We start from the raw sequence: 23,897 nt of genomic DNA, 5'->3' as shown, positions 1-23,897 counted from the left end.
AGCCTTGCAGACATACACACCATCACTGTGCTTCTCATCACTCCCTGTCTTGGCCGTCGGGTTGATAGTGAGAGTGCTTTTGTGATGATGTTTCCACAAATCGTGAATCTCCTCAGTACCTGTCGTTATGGTGTATCCATCGCCATTCTCTACCAGGGTTCCATTCCTTTTCCAAATGAACGACAGTGTCACCTGTGAATCGATGGGCACAGAGATGGTGAAGGCGTGGCATGTAAGGTGTGAAGTCCTGCCTGTTCCAGGAGTTTGGTTGACCTTGAGACGTGTAGTCTTGCCAGTTGCAGGATCTTCATTGCCCTGAATGTATGGAGCCTGTAGGTACTCTGTCCAACGGAAATAGACCCAAAGAGTTTCTATAAACCCATTACATGTATTATGTAACAATATTACTTTGGATTTATTCTGACCATAGCTGACGACGCATGGCATGACGCTTTACTTGGAAAACCAATGCATATATACATGATTGTGTTTCGTGCCACAATGGATACACACGATAGATCTCTGTAACGCCTCCTCGTTCAACTACAGCATTTATAAAATTAAATACTTCCGAATATGACATAGCCCTAACAGCTCATCTTAAACATTGACAATACAAGTGTTCCTTCCAGTTATTTGCGATTTACACATATAGTCCGTTTGGCTCAAAAGCGGACCGATGAATTGCAATCTAACTCGAAAACTAATAAACAAAAATACTCAGTGAAACGCTGATCATAATCAAAACATCATACCCACTCTGTGAGCTTTTTGCAGAATTATTGTCCTAAAAATATAAAAGTTGTTTGACAAACAAACATTAACATATTGACACAGTTCACTATTTGTTACGAGGGAGGAGTGCAGAGAAAGGGACAGCCAGGTGTCAGAGAAGCACGTGCACAAGTGCCGACAAAGTTATTGATTCATTAACCTGTGCTGTGCCGTCTTCATCCTTTCTCGCACACCCGGCTGTCCCTTTCTCTGCACTCCTCCTCGTAACAAATAGTGAACTGTGTCAATATTTTAATGATAGTTTGTGAAACAACTTTTATGAAGTGGGTATGTTTTGATTATGATCAGCGTTTCGTAGTATGTTATGTTTATTAGTTTTCGAGTTAGATTGCAATTCATCGGTCCGCTCTTGAGCCAAATGGACTATATCTGCTCAGCTGGCAACACTGAACTCACCAAACACAATAAGCCTCTGTCCACAGTTCTCAATGATGGTGCCCACATGACTTGCTGGACCTTTGTGACAACGGTAATCACCCGAGTCAGTTTTCATAGAGACATCAGTCAAAGTGAAACTGAAGACGCCATCTCCGGTTGATGTCAAACGTCCCGTGAAGGCAACCCTTGACGAGTACACACCATCACATCGATGAACTTGATCAAACTCCTTCACTTCAAAAAGACAAATGTTGTGGGCGCTTGGGGACATGACAGTGAAGGCTTTTATGCCGGTATCTGGCAGATTCCACGACAGGGTGACATTGGTGCCCTCCAGTCCTATAGTAGCCGTTGTGAGAACTGAAAACATTCAGCAGGCATGGGTATGGTTTCTGCATTAGAACATCCACATTTTTTGTATGTTTCTCATCTCCAAACTGGTGCTGATAAGGGGCGGGCGGGCGGGGAAAAAAAATAAAAGCACAAAAAACGAAGCAGTTTGCCATCTTCTTTTCGTATTACAACATCACGTGCAATAAAATGCACTGAATATGTTGTTGAAGGTGGCTGATCTTATTCCGCCTTGCTGTTTCGGTTAAATCGCAGCGTGTCATCCCGTAATGGGAGAACAGTCGGCAGGCATGCAGGTCTGAGACTACCGAGACACTGGTAAAACATGGCGGGTATGTTCGAAACACGAATCATGTCTGAAAGCGCACGTACAATCTCCAAATCATCAGCAGCCAATATATGAAATATCTGTCGTTTAAGCTGGGTGAATTATACTCCTCACAAAAAATTAAGCAACAAGTATTATCAGTGTAATATCTTTATCAATCTTGATAGCGATTTTTTGCTGGCATGTTACTGAACGGTAAATATTCAAAGAATATATAACCTTTAGTAAATATCAAATTGATTTATCTGATAACATTGACAACATCACCCGAACACAACCACCCTCGGAAACAACATGCAAAATGTGTGGCATGAATGTGCTCCACTCTTCACACATGCACCCTGATCGGTGTAAACCTACCTGTAATCATTCCTCTGGTACAACCAGCGGGTCCTAACTTTCATTTTTATGGATGATAAAGCCCGTCCATGGATGATATTGCCCGAGAAAGAGTGTTTAACGATGTTGTTTAGATCAACAACATCACACAATTGGACTGGCCTGCAAGATCACTTGATCTTAATCCCATTGAACATGTTTGGGACATTATTGGAAGTCGTGTTTACGGTCTCCATGTTCACCCCCAGACTCTGGATGACCTTGAGCAGATGTTACAGAGAGAATGGCAGAACATTTCACAACACCAACTTTAAATGAGCATTTGGGCAATGCCAAGACGTGTAGAAACTGGCATTTGTGCTCATGGTGGTCACACGCGTTACTGAACACGGCTTCACTGGCCAAAACTGACTTGAACTTTAATGTTAACATTTTGCTCCATCAAGCAGCACATTTTGCACGACAGTTTCACGGGTACACGCTTTTGATGATTTCTTTGAGTGGCATTGTTTAGAAGCTGGAGAGTAATATACAGACAAACTTTATGGATAATCAAAGTACTGTTACTATGTGTCCCAGTCCTCCAAGCTGTGAATGGGTACTCGTTAGGATGAGAAAGCCACAATAACTCGGTGCGCCTAGTGGCTGCAAGAGTTGTATACTCCCCATGGAGATGAGATTGATTATACGATGTGCCGTTGAGATTGACATCAAATGATCGAGAGAAAAATACCAGTGATAATATGCTTACTTTATGCAAGCGTGGAAACTTGGAGTGCTCTGAAGGTCAGTCTGATTTACGGTTTGTATGCGTGGAACAAGACAGTGAGGCGGAAATTAGGAGATAAACATCATGTGTTGGCCAATTTCCGGGTGTTATTGAGTATTTGAAGCACGGAACTTCATTTGGAACCGACGAACAAAGATCCATACTGCTGATTGTGAGTGCGTAATGTAGACTTAATGTCATGCTCTTTACGTCCTAGTTTAAATATCCTATTCCCCTTAACGTCAACAAATGTTCACCACCTGTGAACGCAGTAACATACTAAGCTGTACATCCTCCTGCACGGGACGCAGATGTGTGATAAAACCATTTGCCTAAACTTGGCAAAACGTAATTTGTGATTAATAAACTCATAAACTGTTTTCTAACAAATATTGTTTCACAAATACTGTTTACTTTGCTGGAGTATAAAATAAGTAGGAAATGTTTCCTTGAAAAGAGGAAACAAGGAAATTCACACGTTCTTTTCGATCAGCAGTCATTAATTCCTCGTGTACTTTTCTACGGAAGCGTAGTAGGGCCACGGTGAAAATAAAATGGGGGGTCACTATCTCCTACGTAGGACTTAATATCTCCTACGTAGGACTTAGTATCTCCTACGTAGGGCTTAGTATCTCCTACGTAGGACTTAGTATCTCCTACGTAGGGCTTAGTATCTCCTACGTAGGGCTTAGTATCTCCTACGTAGGATTTAGTATCTCCTACGTAGGACTTAGTATCTCCTACGTAGGACTTACTATCTCCTACGTAGGGCATACTATCTCCTACGTAGGGCTTAATATATCCTTTTTAAGGATGGTTATTAAGTTGAGAAATGTTTGGCTATGCAGGACGTTAGATGGTCGAAATGTGAGTCAGTGAATATTCATTACACTAACGCAGTATTACTATACAGTGTTATTGTGTGTATTACGTTAGGGTGACGTGGACCGTGTTCACTTACATCCTTGCCGTGTTACTCCAAGACCGATATCTCACTGCAGTCGGGGAGTGTGTGGGGGTGGGGGTGCGGGGTGGGATTCAGCAAAACATAAGCTGGAAGGCATACCATGGGAGCATCACGTTACAATAATCATTTTTGAATGTGACGTTGCTTCAGCAGCTAATAGCAGATGTAAGAGATATTCATATTGCTCCGCCAGATATTCATTTCCTCATCTATACATTTTTTTCAAGCTTAAATGTTTCCTGTAAGTCGCCATCAAATCTTTAAAAAATAATGTTTCCTGGATAAGATTATGTGTGAGAGCGCACGTGTGCGTGAGCGCGTGTGGGCGTGTAAGGATGTGCGAGTTCTGGTGATGGTGCGTACTTTGCGATTGTCTATATAACATTGTGTGATTTCATTCAATCGAGGTTTTATTGCATATTCAATCTGTGGGTCTAAGTCAGGGACAGTCAACGCACACCTGTTACCAGGACTGAATGGTATTACTGGTTAATAGGAACCAACAAGTGTGTAACACAGTGGCGACCTTGCAGCCATTTCCAAGCATACTTGCTAGCGTCAATTTTGGTGAGTGAGTGGGTGAGTTTAGTTTTACGCCGCTTTTAGCAACATCCCAGCAATATCACAGCGGGGACACCAGAAACGGGTTTTTACACATGTAGGGAATCAAACCCGGGTCTCAGTGTGACGACGAACGCTTTAACCACTAGGCTACCCCTCCGCTCCGCCGATGTTGGAGACGAAAATGAACTGTGTCTGTTTCTGACAACACTGGGGGCGGTGGTGTAGCCTAGTGGTTAAAGCGTTGGCTTGTCACGCCGAAGACCCGGGTTCGATTCCCCACGTGTACAATGTGTGAAGCCCATTTCTGGTGTCCCACGCCGTGATATTGCTGGAATATTGCTAAAGGCGGTGTAAAACATACTCCCATTATTGGTCATCTAATCCACATTCATAGCTGCCAACTTCACACAAAATGATAAATTTTCATCCATTTCGACCCCGGAACGTCAACAATTAATATATTATTAATTCCATTTTTTGAATAGTACATATTCTTTATTATATAAAATATATAATTGGTCTCCACCGACCAATGCAAGACCTAACAGGAGACTAACGGGATCAGGTGATCCCAAAAGCATGGATGGATGCTCATGCTGTTGATCACTGGATTGATGATGTTAATCCATGACGTTAATCATTGGATTGTCTAGTCCAGATTCGAATGCTGCTGTTGAATAACAAACAAACAAATGAAAAAGCTTCTAAACATCTGCTGGGGATTATAAGCACATTTTAAGTGTTCAGATTTCGTTTCACTTCTCATTCGAGTTTTCAGTTGTATCTTGTCTTATTTCGACTGGGCTGTAGTAAGTATCGTGATCAGGTATGCCCCCCTCGGGCCTGTTCACCGGTTCACATACAGGTGACCCACTGATGGCAAACTGACGGCTGTGATCTGGAAAGGAAATACAGATGTAGATAGATATAACATACATGATAACATTTCGGTTTGAAATTTTAAAATATTCCAGTTTAAGCCAACACGTTTCACATTACCACATTACTATATCCTTATTGATCATTAAAACGTCTTTTGCTGCAGGGATGGTAGGTTAGCGTTATGGTTAAAGCGTCCGTTTGCCACGCCGAAGTCCCCGGTATGATTCCCCACATGGGTATGTGTGTGAAGCCTATTTGTAGTGCACACCCCCCCCCCCCCGCCATGATATTGCTAGAATTTTGCTAAAAAGCGGCGTAAAACTAAACTAACTCACTCATTTGCTGCAAGATTTCTATCGGTTTTACGGTTTAAGAAACAACAGACACTCACGTCTTTTTCTCAGTTTGAAGACGATGACCGTGACGACAATCGCAACTACAGCAACAGCAACGACGACAGCCGATGCCGTACCAGCATAACCACCTGCAAGTAAACGAATGTGCACATGAACTGAGTGAGTGACTTTAGTTTTACGCCGCACTCAGCAATATTCCAGCTATATGGCGGCGGTCTGTTAATGATCGAGTCTGGACCAGACAATCCAGTGATCAACAGCATGAGCACATGTGTCAACCAAGTCAGCGAGCCTGACCACCCGATCCCGTTTGTGGCCTCTTACGACAAGCATGGGTTACTGAAGATCAATATTCTAACTCGGACCTTCATGGGTCACATGAACTGAAATATAAAGACATTTCCGTATTGCTGTTCTGCGCTACAACTGTAACACAACTTCGAATGGCGTTGAGACGTGGTTTGAATACCATGGAAAATTTATGCATGTCCACGTCTTTGTTATAAGGAACTCAAATTTGAGGAGGATATTCCATGGAACCCCACATGGGTATAATGCGAGTCTCATGACTGGGCGGTGGTGTAGTGGTTAAAGCGTTCGCTCGTCACGCCGAAGACCCATGTTCGATTCCCCACATGGATACACTGTGTCCCCCGCAGTAATAATGCTGGAATATTGCTAAAGGTGGCGTAAAACCATCCTCACTCATTTAGTTACTCACTCACTATCATCAGTAATTTACTCCTGGCTTCCATTTTGTCCTTGCTCTAGCGAATGGGCACAAATTCATCTGATCTAAGATCCTGGTTAGAATTGGTCTTTAGCGGTGAGGTGAAAGAGGGTTTAACGTCGTGCTTGAGAATATTTCGCTCATATGACGACGTGCATGCGTGTGTGTATGTATGTGCGGCTGCTTGTACTAGCCCAGACTTAAGCTGGTTTTATAGTGCTAGCCCACTGAGATACCATGTCGCAGTGAAGCTTGAATATCCCATTCAGACACATTATACTGACTCCGAGCCGACCAGTCCTTGTTGTACCCATTAATGCCGAGCGCCAGGCAGGGACCAACAAGTACCATATTTTAACGTCTCTTGGTATGACGCGGCCGGGGATCGAACCCGCGACCTTCCGCTCTCCGGGCGGACGCTCTAACCACTACACCACGGAGGCGGTCTGGTGTTTAGCAAACCGTGCAGGTCGTAAGGGGCGACTAACGGGATCAGGTGGTCAGGCTCGCTGACTTGGTTGAGACATGTCATCGTATCATCGTGTCATCGATTGCGTGGATCGATGCTCATGCTGTTGATCACTGGATTGTCTGTTGTAGACTCGCTTATTAACAGACCACCGCCATGTACTGTAATATTGCTGAGTGCAGAGTAAAACTAAACTCACTCACTCACTCATTCATCTGATGAAGAAGCAAAATATAATATGTGTTCCATATACTGGCGGCGTTCACTTCCATACATTTCCTCATTTATATATTCAGGGACTAAGTGTAAGTCTATATGAACCCCAGCATCCACGTCCACGTGAGTGCACCATTTTTACGCCGCATTTAGCAATATCCCTACAATAATAGCTTTAACCCCAAGGCTACCTAACTGCCCATTACATCTAAAATAAAGAGTTAAACATAACAGGGCGCAAAAGCTACTGACAAATACTGATACTGTCAAAATGTCGCTTTGTAGTAACTGAGATAGTCTGTCTCGCAGTCCCTGAACCACATTATTTTCCCCACTGCCAAGCTCTCTCTGCAGTGCTAAAGCCCTAAATAAAGCAAGTCTAGATTTCCTCAGGTTCAAGTCTGAATCTCTGGTCTCCCTGGGGCTCCTTTTCAATATAAATGGGCTTGTTTGTTACTATCAAAATTATATATATTCAGAGACTAAGCATTAGTCTATGACTGAGATTCTCTCGAAATGTATGCATTGAATTTGTCAACAAATGGTCTATTATTCATGTCATTTTGTATAATGATTGTATATAATTATCATTATGTATCATAAAACTTATCATTATATACGTTCACCGAAACCTTGCGACACTCAGTTTTAAGAGTGTGCTTAAACACGTTGCTTTCAAACAATGGCTGTAGTTGACATGTTACGGGTTGGGTCGAAACTACTTGACAATTATAACCTATTTCCTTATTACCAGTATTGACGGGTCACGTCTGCATCTCTTTCCCCGAGAACTGCTGTGTTCTGTTTACTTGTTCCCATGGAAATAGAACGACAAACAAGTGGATCCAAGTAGCATGTCCTCAAGCAATTCAGAACATCAAAACCTGCCACTAAACTTGACAATGAGTGACTCAGTTTGACTTGAGTGAGTGAGTGAGTGAAGTTTGACGCCGCTTCTAGCAATATTCCAGCAATATCTGGGGACACCACAAATGGACTTAAGACATTGTTCCCATGTGGGGAATCGAACCCGGGTCTTTAGGGGACGCTTTAACAATTGGACTACCCCACCGCCCCTGGCATAACGAAAGTTTGAACTAAACATTTTCGGTTCGTTCACGTTGTGTCAGTTTATAGTTACGCCGCTTTTAGCAATATTCCAGCAACATCACGGCGGGGGAAACCAGAAATGGGCTTCACACATTGTGCCCATGTGGGGATTCGAACCCGGGTCTTCGGCGTGACGAGCCAACGCTTTAACCATTAGGCTACCCCACCGCCCCTGTGTCAGTTTATACGTTGTGATGACCAACTTTATTGGGCGAATCGGGATTAGAACCCAAGATCATTTGCTTTTTGCTGTGGTCAAGGGAGATAAATCTGCACAGCGAATTGCAAAGCTTTAGACGTTGGGGTCATATATGCCCCCGAAATTGACAACGATAGTCTTAACTTCTCTCATCTATAATTAAAACTGAGCAAATAAGTAAGTGAGTGAGTTAAATTTTAAGCCGCTTTTAGTAATATTCTAACAATATCACAGCGGATGACACTCGATATTGACTTCACGCATTGGACCCATGTGAGAAATCGAACCCGGGTCTTCGGCGTGACGAGCGAACGCTTTAACCACTAGGCTACCCACCGCCCCCTGAGCAGATAAGACCATTTATGTATTTTGAAGCTGCCCACAATTCCAGCTATATGGCAGCGGCAAATAATCGTATCTGGACCAGGCAAACCTGTGATTGATATTAATTAACAGTTTTACTGACTGACTGAGTTTGGTTTTACGCCGCTTTTAGCAATATTCCAGCAACATCACCGCGGGGGACACCAGAAATGGGCTTCACACATTGTACCCATGTGGGGATTCGAACCCGGGTCTTCAGCGTGACGAGCCAACGCTTTAACCATTAGGCTACCCCACCGCCCCAATTAACAGTTTTAAGCTGGGAGACTAATTGAAGGAAGGAATTGACTACCATCATGTGATGAGGTGCTCGCTACTTCCCCTCCATGTCCAGACGCTGAAACAAGCGCATAATTCTAATAATTAGTCTGGCACATGGGACAAATATATTCTGCAGCCATTTTTTAACAGTTTAAAAAATATAACCATATACAGGTCTGTTAGCAATACCGAATGGTTCCTGTCTTAACGGTTCTGCTTTCGAATTACTCACATTATGTTTCTGACTGTTATTTATAAAAAAATGAAGTTAGGAAAATGAGTAACGTTGAATATCTTCTCGCAATGCAGTACAGTAAACTTCGATTATACCGCTCAAACTCAACGGGGTCACAAAATTAAGTTCGTTATACCCATCAGTTCGATATACGCATGCTCGTTATAAACGTAGTTTCTGACATTCGAAAGATACCAGGTACCTGACTGAGTGAGTGAGTATAGTTTTACCCGGGTCTTCGGCGCGAGGAGCGAACGTTTCAACCATTAGGCTACCCACCGTCCCGGTAACTGACTAAACTAAATCAGGTAATTACCTCGAATACCCATCCACTCGGCCTCGCTGAACTCAGACACCAGTCCATCTTCTTCCTTGGCTTGACAGCTATAGCTTCCACTATCTCCTGCGTTGACGTCACTGATGGTCAGTGTCGAGCCCAGTACCCTATGCTTCTCTTCCTGCTCCAGCAAGGCGCCGTCTTTAAACCACGAGAAGGACATAGACAGTGGATGGGTAAGCGGGAGACTCCTTGAGAAGGTGGAACAGTTAACCGTGACAGTCTGTCCAGGGACCGGCTGTGCAGGTACTGTAACAACAGGCTTCACGGGTTGTCCTGAAAAAACAACATCAAAATATTAACATTATATATGACAAATTATTCGTTTTGAGTACTGGGTAGCATGACCTCTTGCAGGTCAACTTTGACATATTTTTCCCTATGTGAATGAGAAGGGTTTTCAGGTACTTTGAACAGTGTTTGACTATATCAGTGGACGTAGATTAAGGAAGGAGGAATAGTGCACGATTCGGATGATAGCTACGACCATAGTATGGCGCAGGGATTCTTAAGCCGAAGTGCAGAGTGGTCTCCCTTCGACGTACCAGGATCTATTGAACGTGACTTCGAATCGCCATCTTTAAACAATCTTGGTTACATGGGTTCCATACGTGCCACTGACACGATATGGAATGATCATCTGATAACGGAAATACCTCACTCAATCACTCAATCAGCCACTCACTCACTCACCAACGCATCCACTCACTTACTCACTCAATCAGCAACGCATCCAACCACTCATTCACCAACGCACCCAACATCTCATTCACCAACACATCCACTCACTCACTCACCTACGCATCCACTCACTCACCAACGCATCCATTGACTCACTCACTCACCAACGCATCCAACCACTCATTCACCAACACATTCACTCACTCACTCACCAACGCATCCAACCATTCTTTCACCAACCTATCTACTCACTGACTCAATCACCCACTCAGTCACTCACTCACTCACTCAACACGCATCCATCCACTCACTCACTCACCAACGCATCCACTCACTCACGCCTCACGCCTCTCTGTATTAAAAAGTAACACTTACTCAGCACAACTAAGAGCAGTCCACATTTGGGCAACATGACCTTCTCGTTGATCGCCCCCTCTCCCACAGACATACTGGCCAGCATCAGACGCCGTGACATTCTCCAGTATAGCTCGGACAGCTTTACTGGGAGCTATGACAGCACCGATCTTAACTCTCGGTCGGTAGCTCGACCATATCTTAACTTTGGCCGATTCCAAGGTGAAGAGAACCGCCTGCTTAGGAGACCACAGGGAGAGGGTGTCGCTGATGTTGAGGTTCCATAACGACAAGATAGCCTCATCGCCTTCCTCAGCAGCAGTGTAGTTCTTGGACCCGTCTTCTGAAACTGCAACGTTTGTGTGGTACTATTTACTCCAATCGCAAGTACTTTCTAGGCCTAAGAATATTTTCTTTTATCCACTTAGCATGTGCGAACTGGGTTATATGTGTGTAAACATATTACCCTCTATCATCTCCACCCGTGACGACAGGGGTTAGAATTGTAATATGCGACTGAAGGGATTGGGTGGCGAGCCACATGTCAGAGATCGATGTTCATGCTTTTTAACGCTTATTCCCTGGTCCAGACCCGATTATTTACAGACCGCCGCCATACAGCTGGACTATTGCTGAGTGAGACGTTAAACAACAAACTCTTAGAATCACTCGGCGATGGTGTTCCCAACAACGATGACCCTAAAATGTGTTTGACAAATTCATTTGACCCGGTCTTCAATATACCGGAGTCCGCTGAATGAAACTGAACCAGAAAGAACTCTTTCTAGTGTATGAAATATGGATTCAATTTACCATACTTACACTTAGTTCCAAGGAGATACTCTTTACTCCAGTCTGTCTGGATCTCGCCTCCAATGGTAACCTGGCATGAATATCTTGCTCCGTCGTCCTCGAGTCCAACATCTCTGACATCTAGGGTGCTGTTGTGATACACTTCCATGTCCCACATCCCAGTGTCAGCTGTCATGGTGTAGCCAGAGTTACCCTCAAGCGTCTTACCGTTCTTACTCCAGGTCACAGAAATTTCGGGCCGATATCCTATTGGATGACTTCGAAAGGAGGTCAGGCATTGTAGAAGGGTGCGTGCGCTGTCTGTTACAGACCCCGGGACCACGAGATATGGGTCCTGAATCAGATCTGCAACAGGAAGATATTTTCATAATGTGTGAGTGAGTGAGTTTGGTTTGATGCCGATCCAGACAGTATTTCAGTTATATCATGGCGTGTCTGGTTGTTGCTGGAGAAAAGGTCGAAGTTAGGCTGGTATAAGACGTTAAACACCTTGATATGATATACGATCACAGATAATAATAATAATAACAATAGTGCCAGGATCACCCGAACCCTCTCTGCTGCATACTATCTTTAACCTGTAAAACATAATAATAGTTAATAATAATAATAAGCGCATATTTCCATGCACAATGCATGCTCAAAGCGCTGATGTCAGGGCGAAAAGGCTTTTTGGAAAAGGTGGGTCTTTAGCGAAGTTCGAAAGGTTGAAAGTTCTGTGATTTCTCTCAAATGTTGTGGGAGATGATTCCACTCTGAGGCTGCAGCATAAGAGAAAGTTCTTTGACCAATTTAACTATTCTGACTTTAGGAATACACAGAAGATTATGTTTCTCGCACCGGAGGGATCTTGTTAGTTTGTATGGAGAAAGGAGGTCGGACAGATATTGAGGTGCACTTGAGATACGTTATGGTAATGACAAAACAATATATGGTATGGACGAAGCGGGATTAGAACCCGGGTGGGTCTGACCATGTGTCAGCTCTTATTTATGTTAAAGCACTGGCGGTATTGAGGATGGTAAGACGGAGATACCCCCAGAGGCCCATATTTAATGGCTTGAGTGATCAGACTCGTTGACATGACAAATAATCTTACTTCACACGTGTGAATCGTATATCATAGCGTCAGCTGAGGCGGTGAGGTAGCCTAGTGGTTAAAGCGTTCGCTCGTCACGCCGAAGACCCGGGTTCGATTCCCCACATGGGTACAATGTGTGAAGCCCATTTCTGGTCTCCCCTGCCGTAATATTGCTGGAATATTGCCAAACGTTTCGTAAAACTAATCTCACTCACCCTATAACGTCAGTTAACTAATCGACGTGGGTCGATTATTTACAAGCCGCCGAGTAAATAAAGATAAATGAAGTGAATAAATCAAAACGGTAACATATACTAACCTACAACAATGAGGGTCTGACGACATTCAGGAATTCCTGCACCGCCTGAGTCTGGTGGTCCTTGGTAACAACCATATTCCCCAGCGTCATCCCACGAGCTCACATTGAACAGCTCAAAACCAAAAACTCCTGATCCGGATGAGGACCTATTTGCGAATAGTTGAATCTTGTTCTTGTAGTCATCGCTGACTATCTTCGTGGCATTGTTCTTCACATGAAATATATTTTTGGTCGGGTAGGAAGACAAAAATACTGTAAACTCCCCGATGCCGGTTCCAGATAGGTTCCAGGACATTGTGGCATTCCCGTTGCTTGGGGCAACCGTGAAGCTTGCAGCATCTGATGTAAATAAATAATGCAAATGAGGTTTAGTACAATTCGTATATACATGTATGTAGCAATGGTGTCGAGAAGATGCGGATCAGACTTGCATTGAGGCACGTGGGGATCATACACGTAACTGAGACCTCCATTGTGTCTCAGATGAACTTATATAGAGCTAGACAATCGCGTGTGAGGGTTCTGATATCACTGACAACCAATATGTTCTAATCCACGCTTGTTGACTATCGCTCATACAATATGTGTTGTCAGAACATCCTTCATAATGTGCTTGAATGGTCATCTGTAACCATTCTCCATTTAACTATACTTGTAATCAACATTTTGAGTTGTGTCGTTTATATGGATAGTCAAACTCGACCTATACTTTCTCTTAGTTTAGAAAGACCCGTGAATGTCCGGGTTAGAATATTGGCCTTCAGTAACCAATGCTTGTCGTAAGAGGCGACTAACGGCATTTGGTGGTCAGGCTCGCTGACTTGGTTGACACATGTCATCGGTTCCCAATTGCGATGATCGATGCTCATGCTGTTGACCACTGGATTGTCTGGTCCAGACTCGATTATTTACAGACCGCCGCCATATAGCTGGAATATTGCTGAGTGCGGCGTAAAACTAAACTCATTCACTCACTCACGACAAGAATGTGAATACTGCCGCGTGCGGCGTTAAACCACAAAAAAAACTGTTTCTTGTCCCGGCCACTTGGTGTAAATCTTTAGTCGATAATGCTTATAATGAACTGCGGTTGTAACGAACTAATATTTGTGATCCCTTCGATTTCGTTATAACCGAAGTTTAGATTACTTACCCACAACTCCCACCAGCAGAAGACCAAAGGAACATGCGACTACAAGCACGGCAGCAACGTCTGTCGCAGACATCGTACATCAGCCAGTGACACTGATGCTGAAGCGTAGTCTGTGTTGGTTATATAGTCAGTCAGAAGAGGGTGAAACTCAATTATCTCCATCTTCCGTAATTCAAGTGATAACTGTCTTATTTCAACAAAGCTTTACATTAATGTTTCCTCAATTTCATGAATACTTAGTCACACTCTGAAACACCACGCATAGTTCACGTGTCGGAATTAAAGCTAATGATTAGGATGATGTGATGTGTAGAAGAGACTCCACAAGTGATATACTCAAAGCAAGGTTTCGGTTTCAGCCATTTAAACAGTATGAGAATAATGTTCAGGCGTCAGTTGAACGTTGCCAGATTTGGAGAATTTCGGTGTTTCACAGCAACCCTGCGGATATGAATATGAGGAAGCAAGATAATATGTTTGTCGGCGACGGCGAATCGTGAAACTGAAATGAATATGAAGTTGTTATAACCTTCGTGGGCCTGAATTTCTCCAAACGAGCTCTTACAAGAACGCCCAGTTTCGGTTGAGAGTCATTAGGTAAACTGTGCCTCTATCCTTTCCTTCTGAGGTTGGTCTGGTCAACAATGCTTGCGAGGTGTGGCTATCATTCTAGTGGCATTGTCCGGAATGGGACTCAACCTAACAAAAGTACAAGAATCTGTACTTTCCTGAGAAAGTGACCGCCTCCGTGGTGTAGTGGTTAGAGCGTCCGCCCGGAGAGCGGAAGGTCGCGGGTTCGATCCCCGACCGCGTCATGTCAAAAGACGTTAAAATATGGTACTTGTTGGTCCCTGCCTTACGCTCGGCATTAATGGGTACAACAAGGACTGGTCGGCTCGGAGTCAGTATAATGTATCTGAGTGGGGTATTCATGCTTCACTGCAGCATGGTATCTGAGTGGGCTAGCACTATAAAACCAGCTTAAGTCTGGGCTAGTACAAGCAGCCGCACATACACATACACACACATGCACGTCGTCATATGAGCGACATATTCTCAAGCACGACGTTAAACCCAATTTCACCCGACCTCACCTCCTGAGAAAGTGTAATCCCACATATAAAATATGAAAGATTTGACCACTTTCTAAGTGGCATTGTGCATTCAAGCTTAATCCCACCTCCTTGCAGTACTGCTTTATCCGTAGATAAGATTGTGTTGTTGATGTAAAATTAGATAGTTTTGTGTGTACAAAGGAAATGGCATAGAGAACTAGAATGTAAACACTTGAATGTGTTATGGGCTGCCTTTCGTTGATTTATACTCTCACAGGAAAGAAACGGACAGAATGTAGTTTCACGAATTTAATCTGCTAGCAGTTGCTGTGACAGTTCGATCCCGCAAATGAAGTACCCGGATGTACCTATCCTGCGCTGCAGTGGTAATCCGGGGTCTACCACATCGAGGTCGATCTTGCACAGAATTGGTTTGTTGATATCGTACCTATAAACGACTGATGGTATTCTAGTGAACATTCAGGTGACTGCAACGGCAGAGTGAGACTCCCCAGCATCCAGACGTCAGGTGGTAATGTTTCCATTTACAGCAGTGAGTTGCGACATAACGATATTCTTTAATTTAACTAAAAAATACCAATGACCGTCTAAAAGCAAAACGACCTTATGCAAGCAATGTCCCTGCTGACGATTCCCCAAAACTGCTCGTGCATATTGCGAGCTACTTTTTCCCATGATAGTTTAATGCAAGTACACACTTTCGAACATAAACGAGCATTAACGTTTCCAAAGATGCTTTTTTGCGCTGTGCATTCGTTCCACGTACACAAACCAGCATTATAGTGGCAATATTATAGCAATCAACGAATTTTGAAAAATATTTGAAATTTCATACATCCATATCACCTATGAGTCTTAAAAGGGAGAGTATATACTGTATACACATGACGCCTGATCAGCTATACAAATATATACGAATAAATTCCTTTGGGTATGGTGCTTGTCTTACTTGCGTAATGTAACATATGGTACCTTTATTTTTTGTGCCTAGTATATGAACATTCAGTGTACGGGGAGTATCATCTTAATAACAGCGTCGAGGGTCGGGTGAGATAGGTTCATCTTAATAACAGCATCGAGGGCAAGGTGAGATAGGTTCATCTTAATAACGACATTTAGGGCAAGGTGAGATAGGTTCGTCTTAATAACAGCGTCGAGGGTCGGGTGAGATAGGTTCGTCTTAATAACAACATTGAAGGCAAGGTGAGATAGGTTCATCTTAATAACAGGGTCGGGTGAGGTAGGTACGTCTTAATAACAACATTGAGGGCAAGGTAAGATAGGTTCATCTTAATAACAGCGTCGAGGGTCGGGTGAGATAGGTTCGTCTAAATAACAAAATTGAGGGCAAGGTGAGATAGGTTCATCTTAATAAAAGCATCGGGGGCAAGGCGAGGTAGGTTCATCTTAATAACAGCATCGAGGGCAAGGTGAGATAGGGTCATCTTAATGGAAACATTGGTGATGTAACTTCATCATAATTTGTCGTAGAAACACACCTAAAACTCCACACTCAATGCCAGCAACATAAAGCAACGTCTGTTATAGTATTCATGACGTGGAAACCAATCGCAACGACTTGTAATAAGACACTTAACGCTCAACTAGAAATGGAGCCGATTTATTAAATAGAAAGAACTTCCAAAAATACAAAATCCTTCAATGAAGACCCTCCCCTACACAGAGACTGCTGTGTTGTAACAATATCTACTCGGCCGTGGGTTCTCCGTCTTCCGTCCATTCATCTTCGAAGGCCAATAGGTGGTGACTGAGCTGGTTGGCGACGCAAAGGTTTCTGGACCACAGGACGAAATTGTAGGCCCCACAGCGTCCGTGATGGTTGCGGGGGTCCCACTGGAGGCTGCTCTGGGTGCCCCACATGGATCCGTCGACAATACAGAACTCTTGGTTGATGAAGTCGCCCTCCCATCCAACGTCTTGTGTTCCAGCACGGAGATCCAGCATGTAGGCCTGGAAGGATACGTGTACAATACAAGCATGTTAACAAACATCAATTAGCAAGGCGCAAATAGCGCATAAGCTGACAATCTGCGAAGATCCGAGTTGGAATTGGACTTCAGCAACCCATGCTTGTCTTAGACGACTAACGGGATCGGCTGGTTAGACTCGTTCACATGGCTGACACATGTCATCGTATCCCAATTGCGAGATCAATGCTCATGGTGTAAATCACAGGATTGTCTGGTCCAGACTGGATTATTTACAGACCGCCGCCATATAGCTGGGCAATTGCTGTGTTTGGTTTAAACAGCAAACAACTGACTGACTGAGTTTGGTTTTACGCCGCTTTTAGCAATATTCCAGCAACATCACGGCGGGGGACACAGGAAATGGGCTTCACACACTGTACCCATGTGGGGATTCGAACCTGGGTTTTCGGCGTGACAGGCCAACGCTTTAACCACTGGGCTACCCCACCGCCCCTTGTACTAGAGAACGACAATGTCTTGATGTTCGTGTAATATTAGAACACAAGACAATATTCGACCTTTCTTGAAAATGTCAAAATTAGGGAGGACTAACCGAGAAAAAAACTGGGGATGAGTAAAAACTGTTCTTTGATGTTACCTTTACTGACATAAACGACCTTGAGACGTATGTCGTCAACACTTATCTTTAATCAGATTGGACTTAGCCCTTACATTTTACAATCTCTTATTATAAGTTCATCAAAATGAGGTTCTTGAAAGACATTTAGAAGTTGGACTGTACCCATGTGGGGATTCGAACCTGGGTTTTCGGCGTGACAGGCCAACGCTTTAACCACTTGGCTACCCCATCGCCGCCAAACAACAAACAAACACGGAAACAACAATCACGTACTGTATGAGTGAGGGGCAGAACATGGGACGTGACGAGCTGACTCTTTAAACAGTGAACTAATAATATTCTTTCATTTATTAAAATAGAAAATATGAAACGTTTAAGTACCATTTTGTCTATATTGACTAACAACTTGTCTCTGAAATGAACATATTTTACAGAAATATTCATAGTAAAAAACAATACAATATAATGAAAAGTAGCCCTGATACTTATCTTCATTTTCTGGAAATCTAGACTTGCCACATTTTCTAGACTTGCGTGAGCTTTCTTGGATATATTTGCTTCAGGGTCTGTATGACAGACTACATTTTGTATTGAAATACCAATACCAGAAATTAATCTATATACTGTATCTTGTTTTGCTTTTTAATGAATTGTTATTTTCTATTTGACTAAATGTGCATGCAATGGTTTGGGACAGTACCTTGAAGTCAAACCAGCCGTTGCTAGTTTTGTCGCAGTCCATGTAGATGTCTGCCAGCCACAGATGCTCCCCCTGGGTGTTGAGGTCAGTGTAGCCATGTCCGTCAGCGTCCACAGAGGCCTTGTTGCGTCTACGTTCAACATATTGTTTTCACAAAATGAGCGAGTGAGTTCAGTTTTACGCCGCTTTTAGCAATATTCCAGCAATATCACGACGGGGGACACCAGAAATGGGCTTCATACATTGTAACCATGTGGGAAATCGAACCTGGATCTTCACCGTGATTAGCGAACGCTTCAACCACTAGGCTACCCCACCGGCCCGACAAATGAAAAGCATCGGGGATAAGTTCTTGCAATTCTCCTAGAATATTTACAATAACAAATCACAAGCAACTATTAGAAAAGACACAGCGGATGATTGACAGTTAAGGGCAAATATTATAATACAAAAGGTACAGAGGAAGAAACCTACTGGAGTCGTTCTGATTTTCATACATGCAGATGTACATTTTTAATATAATTTCATTTTTTTTGTTTAGTCAGATAAGCGATGCCGTTTAAAAGAACAGATAATGTAATCACAGAATTACAATCACAAACATCTTGAATAGCTTTAACATGTCATGTTCTATGCTGATTGTATCATAAATGCTAAAACATAATGGTGAGTATTTCCGAAAGGGTTACCCCATGCGCAAGACGGATCTGTAATTAGCCCAACAGATAGTAACTTAAGCTGCCGGCAATATGACGCCTTTGCTTATGTAGTATGTTGATTTTTTCTAGTACAGTATAAGAAGCGTAATAAAAGTACAGTGGCGCTAAGTCATTGGATATTTTTATGCTCGATTTTAATTTTGATAATGAAGTACTATATTTTACTTCTGAAGACAGATTGTTCCACAATCGAATCGTCGAATCGTCTTTGGCGAAAGCATGAATGGCAAGTACACTTTTCACAAGAACGGTTTCCATGTCATTTTGATCTGAGACTTGATCACATTAGACAGAATAGAGTTTGAACCAGTAAAATGCAGTTAGTGTAGTTTATGACGGTTACGCATATTCTACTTTCGTGGAAACAACGATAATGGGTACCAACAGACCTACAAACAGTATCTGGGCTTATTTCAGACTCAATCCGACCATCATAGATCGTAGGAGAGTTAGGCTGAGGAATTGATGTCTGTCCCTTGTCAATGACGAAATAAATCAGAGGAGACCTCACCTGTCATTTGTTGTCCAGATCATAGGAGTTCCAACCGGCTGCGTTTCTCGGCCTTGGCTATCGATGTAGACACCCTGATCAGGTTCGCTCCCTTTCCAGTTGAGGAAACGATCACCGGAAGACGTCTGCGCATAGACAGAACGAGCGTTCCCCACAGTCATGTTATGTAGGATGGGGATCGGGGACCCTGCCCTGTCACCACCCTGTAGAAACAGGTACTCGCCAGGTACTGTGGGGCTTCCGATTGCGATGACTGTCCGTTGGAAGTTCACCGCAGAGACAGTCAGTCCCAAGCAGACGACCCAAGCGGAGCAGACGAGAAGTTTCATCATTTTGCTGACTGCGAGCGAAGTGAATGACAAGTAGGAATCTTTGGGCTTTTATTAAAAATATGACCTTCACCTTGTGCACGTCCGAAAGTAATTCAACAGCTTATAAACTGACGAACGAATAAAGTCATATTACAAACACTTAACGCAAAAAACTTGTCTGTTTGTCATAAACAGGACGTGGGGTATAATAGTGAAGTGATTTCTAATTGACAAAGGTTGGTCCCAAACGACGGTGCATATCGAGTTACGCATTATCCCGTTCAGTAATACTTAAACAAACAGGACATTTCGAATGATTGAGGTCAAGTATACCACTGCTTTGAAACAGGTCAGTTATGTAAAGGCGGAGGGCAAAATGTAAACCATTATCAACGCATGTGTCTTAGTGCGTGCATTCGTGCGTGCGGACGTGCGGACGTGCGTACGTGAGTGAGTCAGCTAGCGATCGAGCGAGAGCTAATTAGCAGCGCTTCAAAAATATTTGATGCTGATGTGGCAAAAAGGCTCAATTGATGCAAGGCTTCAAAGTTCACCACTGAAATCTGGGAGAACCGGGCTTTTTAACTCATAAATATGGACCTTTCGCTCCAGCAGTACCACGTGGAGCACCAAGAATGTGTTTTAATCGTCAGCATGTTCAGCGCTATCCCGAGATTCTTAAATCGGCGTCCATTTTGACTGTTCAAGGGTCAGGCCCGTTGGTTAGGCTAGTGGTTAAAGCCGTTAAAGTCAAAGACCCGGTTCGATTCCCCATATGGGTACAATGTGTGAACCCCATTTCTGGTGTCCCGCGCCGTGATATTGCTGGAATATTGCTAAAAGCAGCGTAAAACCATACTCACTCACACACTGTCATTAATTTACCCCTGGCCTGCATTTTTTAAATGGCATAACGAATTGGCACGAATTACCTGTTGTCTTCCCTCGTGAAGGATCCACCTTTCATAACGTATCCCTTCTGTGCATGCGAGCGTGCGTGCGTGCGTGCGTGTGCGCATCGTGCTTTCTTCATCCAGGGTTTCATAACCGGAAGAAGGAACAGGAATATACTCCCCGATGTTGAATTCCATGTAATAAGACGTTGATATCCATAAGTTCAAAGGATGTTGTCAGCGGTGTATGGCGTCTTGTACCATATCCCAGAAGTGTGCCATGGTGAGGATGTCTCGGTATATTACTGACAAGGCGGTAAGTGGTGGTTGTACTAGAGACTGACTGACTGACTGAGTTTGGTTTTACGCCGCTTTTAGCAATATTCCACCAACATCACGGCGGGGGACACCAGAAATGGGCTTCACACATTGTACCCATGTGGGGATTCGAACCCGGGTCTTCGGCGTGACGAGCCAACGCTTTAACCACTGGGCTACCCCACCGCCCCTTGTACTAGAGAACGACAATGTCTTGATGTTCGTGTAATATTAGAACACAAGACAATATTCGACCTTTCTTGAAAATGTCAAAATTAGGGAGGACTAACCGAGAAAAAAACTGGGGATGAGTAAAAACTGTTCTTTGATGTTACCTTTACTGACATAAACGACCTTGAGACGTATGTCGTCAACACTTATCTTTAATCAGATTGGACTTAGCCCTTACATTTTACAATCTCTTATTATAAGTTCATCCCAAAATGAGGTTCTTGAAAGACATTTAGAAGTTGGACTAACATGAATACATGACACGCTCTTATGGATAACAGCTTCTTTTTTCTCACCTGATGAAGGAGCAAGGATTTGTTCAGAAACGTCGTGTAAAGAATATAAAAACGTTGTTATCAATAAAAACGTGCCATCTGAAATGAGGCTCAGAGTGTATGGATAAACCTTATTACACATAGATCGCAGCTAACGCTAATTCACTCATGTCGACCTACAGAGACTCGAACAAGTAATGGCTTATAGTATTAATGGACTATTGAGAATTGCTTAGTAAATCAAATCTATTGAATGCTGACGAGGGCTGCGCGATATAACCGGTTTACCGGTATTTACCAGTTCAGACATGAAAACGATACGCATTGCGATACGCTGATCGAAAACTGGTATTTTGACTTGCATTCGGAAAACTTCGTAACACTCGGAAATCTTCGGATATTTCCTTGTTTCATTTGTGCCAAATACTATTTACATTTTTATTTTGTCATGATTAAGAGTTTTTATTAAAGCTTAATCAAGTATAGTGATTTTGTTGTGTTCATGCTTTATAAACCAAGCATTAACTCGATTATAAGTAGTCTATTGTTTAAAAGTACTTCTTGCAATATATTGCAATACATATCGCAATATATGCTTTCGCATCGCAATATATCGCAATATGAAAATTCTCTGCAATACCCACCCCTAATACTGACACGACAAGTCAAGTATATACAACGTGTCACTACACAAACAGATTAAGTTGGTAAGACGCAAAGCTTTATATTGAACACGGACTCGATTGCGACACTTGGTTCCTGTCCTTCTCGTCTCATCTCCAACTTCTTGTTTATTTTCTCTATTATTGGTACAGCATTTGTCTTCCAGCTTAATATTGAGGTCAGTGTCAGTAAGCAGAACAGTGGGATGAGGTCACCGTTAAGTGAAAGGTGCGTTGCCCTTGTTACCTAGCAACTGTGCAAACATTCTAGTATTGGTAGGAAGGTATGATGTAAACTATTTATTAATATGTTTTAATTTTATTGAAAAGGAATTTGATTTTACCAGATTTTTTAAAACAATACCTTTGAATACCAATGTTACACATATGTGGAATATTTCACTTTTAAATAATTTGACAACGATAAACCATCGCTAATCCAGCAGCTATGTATATTTTTCTAGTTCTCGTCGCTAAACAGCTAAGTGCCTACACGTAGTTATATGTTATTCAGCTCACTCTTCATATCGTTTGGGGCGGTGGGGTAGCTTAGTGGTTAAAGCGTCCGCTCGTCACGCCGAAGACCCGGGTGCGATTCCCCATATGAGTACAATGTGTGAAGCCCATTTCTGGTGTCCCCCGCCGTGATGTTGCTGGAATATTGCTAAAAGTGGCGTAACACTAAACTCAACTCACTCACTCACTCACTCACTCCATATCATTTGCATCTTCCTGAGGCACGAGTGACTACTTTGATGAATGACCATCAAAGCCAAGCAGTCACTGTGTTAAACAGGTCAATGGGGCAGTGAGGTCGCCTAGTGGTTAAAGTGTTAGCTCGTTACGCCGAAGACCCGGGTTCGATTCCCCACATGGGTACAAATTCTGGTGTGCCCCGTCGTGATATTGTTGGAATATTACGAAAAACTGCGTAAAACTAAACTCACTCACTCACTCATTACACAGGCTAATGGACACGCCGTATCTAAAACTTTTAACTTCGATAATCGATACTGCGATATCATGCTGTTCATAAAGAAGATATCTGGGGACTCTACATCAGCACTTTATTCAGTAGTACACAGCAGCAATCTTCAAACAGCATTCCAAGCCGATATATTTCGGAAAATGTTTTCTTGTCATCATCATTATTGATAAATGTTTATGTCAAGGATAATATGGTGGAATCAACTCTAAACAGCAAAATCAACGAATCTGCAAAAGGTACATGGTGGCTCAATAGGTCCACCACCTCTGAGTTCGAATCTAAAACTCCGATTCCGTCCACGCACTGCGGAACAGCATTGTCGGGTAATCTAGCTTCGTGGCCCAGCATCGACCGTTGTTCCAGATTCCAAGGTTGAAGTAGCCGCATTTGGCGTGATGGTTGCCTCTGTCGGGAACGTCCACGACTTCCCCGTCGACGTTGCAGGTGGTCTCGTAGATGTAGTGTTCCCATCCTTCGCCGTAGACGCCTGATCGAAGATCCACCATGTAACCCTGTGCAGCAATAACGGTAATAACGGATTTAGTTTGGTGGCGAGTTGTCACTATTTAAT

The 23,897-nt window shown here is 43.1% G+C and overlaps 3 protein-coding genes across 5 annotated transcripts in view; all 3 read right to left on the bottom strand.

The window, feature by feature from the left end:
• Positions 1 to 4,791: 4,791 nt before the first annotated feature.
• Positions 4,792 to 14,366, bottom strand: LOC124290503. Of its 3 annotated transcripts, XM_046727218.1 has the most exons (6): positions 14,072 to 14,366; positions 12,919 to 13,257; positions 11,528 to 11,863; positions 10,727 to 11,054; positions 9,650 to 9,946; positions 5,765 to 5,857 (listed from the first exon to the last, which is right to left on the bottom strand). In XM_046727218.1, the coding sequence occupies exons 1-5, from the start codon at positions 14,142 to 14,144 to the stop codon at positions 9,880 to 9,882; spliced, it is 1,143 nt and encodes a 380-aa protein (XP_046583174.1). In that variant the 5' UTR covers positions 14,145 to 14,366; the 3' UTR covers positions 5,765 to 5,857; positions 9,650 to 9,879. The 3 variants fall into 3 exon arrangements, with proteins under 3 accessions (XP_046583183.1, XP_046583193.1, XP_046583174.1); XM_046727227.1 differs by lacking the exons at positions 11,528 to 11,863; positions 12,919 to 13,257; positions 14,072 to 14,366 and adding exons at positions 4,792 to 5,389; positions 9,130 to 9,174 and having other exon boundaries at positions 5,759 to 5,857; positions 10,727 to 10,930; XM_046727237.1 differs by lacking the exons at positions 11,528 to 11,863; positions 12,919 to 13,257; positions 14,072 to 14,366 and adding exons at positions 4,794 to 5,389; positions 9,130 to 9,174 and having other exon boundaries at positions 10,727 to 10,930.
• Positions 14,367 to 16,752: 2,386 nt separating this feature from the next.
• On the bottom strand, positions 16,753 to 20,010 carry LOC124290428 (alpha-amylase-like). The gene is made up of 3 exons (XM_046727131.1): positions 19,649 to 20,010; positions 18,419 to 18,548; positions 16,753 to 17,118 (listed from the first exon to the last, which is right to left on the bottom strand). Exons 1-3 carry the CDS (start codon positions 19,978 to 19,980, stop codon positions 16,855 to 16,857), a joined length of 726 nt encoding a protein of 241 aa, XP_046583087.1. The 5' UTR covers positions 19,981 to 20,010; the 3' UTR covers positions 16,753 to 16,854.
• A 3,381-nt stretch (positions 20,011 to 23,391) lies between these two features.
• Positions 23,392 to 23,897, bottom strand: part of LOC124290494 (alpha-amylase-like) — a 9,071-nt gene continuing 8,565 nt past the window's right edge. Inside the window, exon 3 of the mRNA XM_046727207.1 lies at positions 23,392 to 23,838. Within this exon, the coding sequence (XP_046583163.1) occupies positions 23,605 to 23,838 (234 nt within the window). The 3' untranslated portion in view covers positions 23,392 to 23,604. The remainder of the gene's footprint in view (positions 23,839 to 23,897) is intronic.

This window comes from Haliotis rubra, unplaced genomic scaffold (assembly GCF_003918875.1).
Source record: "Haliotis rubra isolate DU_JTF1 unplaced genomic scaffold, ASM391887v1 Scf1124, whole genome shotgun sequence".
Lineage (NCBI taxonomy): Eukaryota > Metazoa > Mollusca > Gastropoda > Lepetellida > Haliotidae > Haliotis > Haliotis rubra.
Note: the sequence above shows the minus strand (reverse complement) of the source record. Positions and strands in the feature narration are given on the sequence as shown.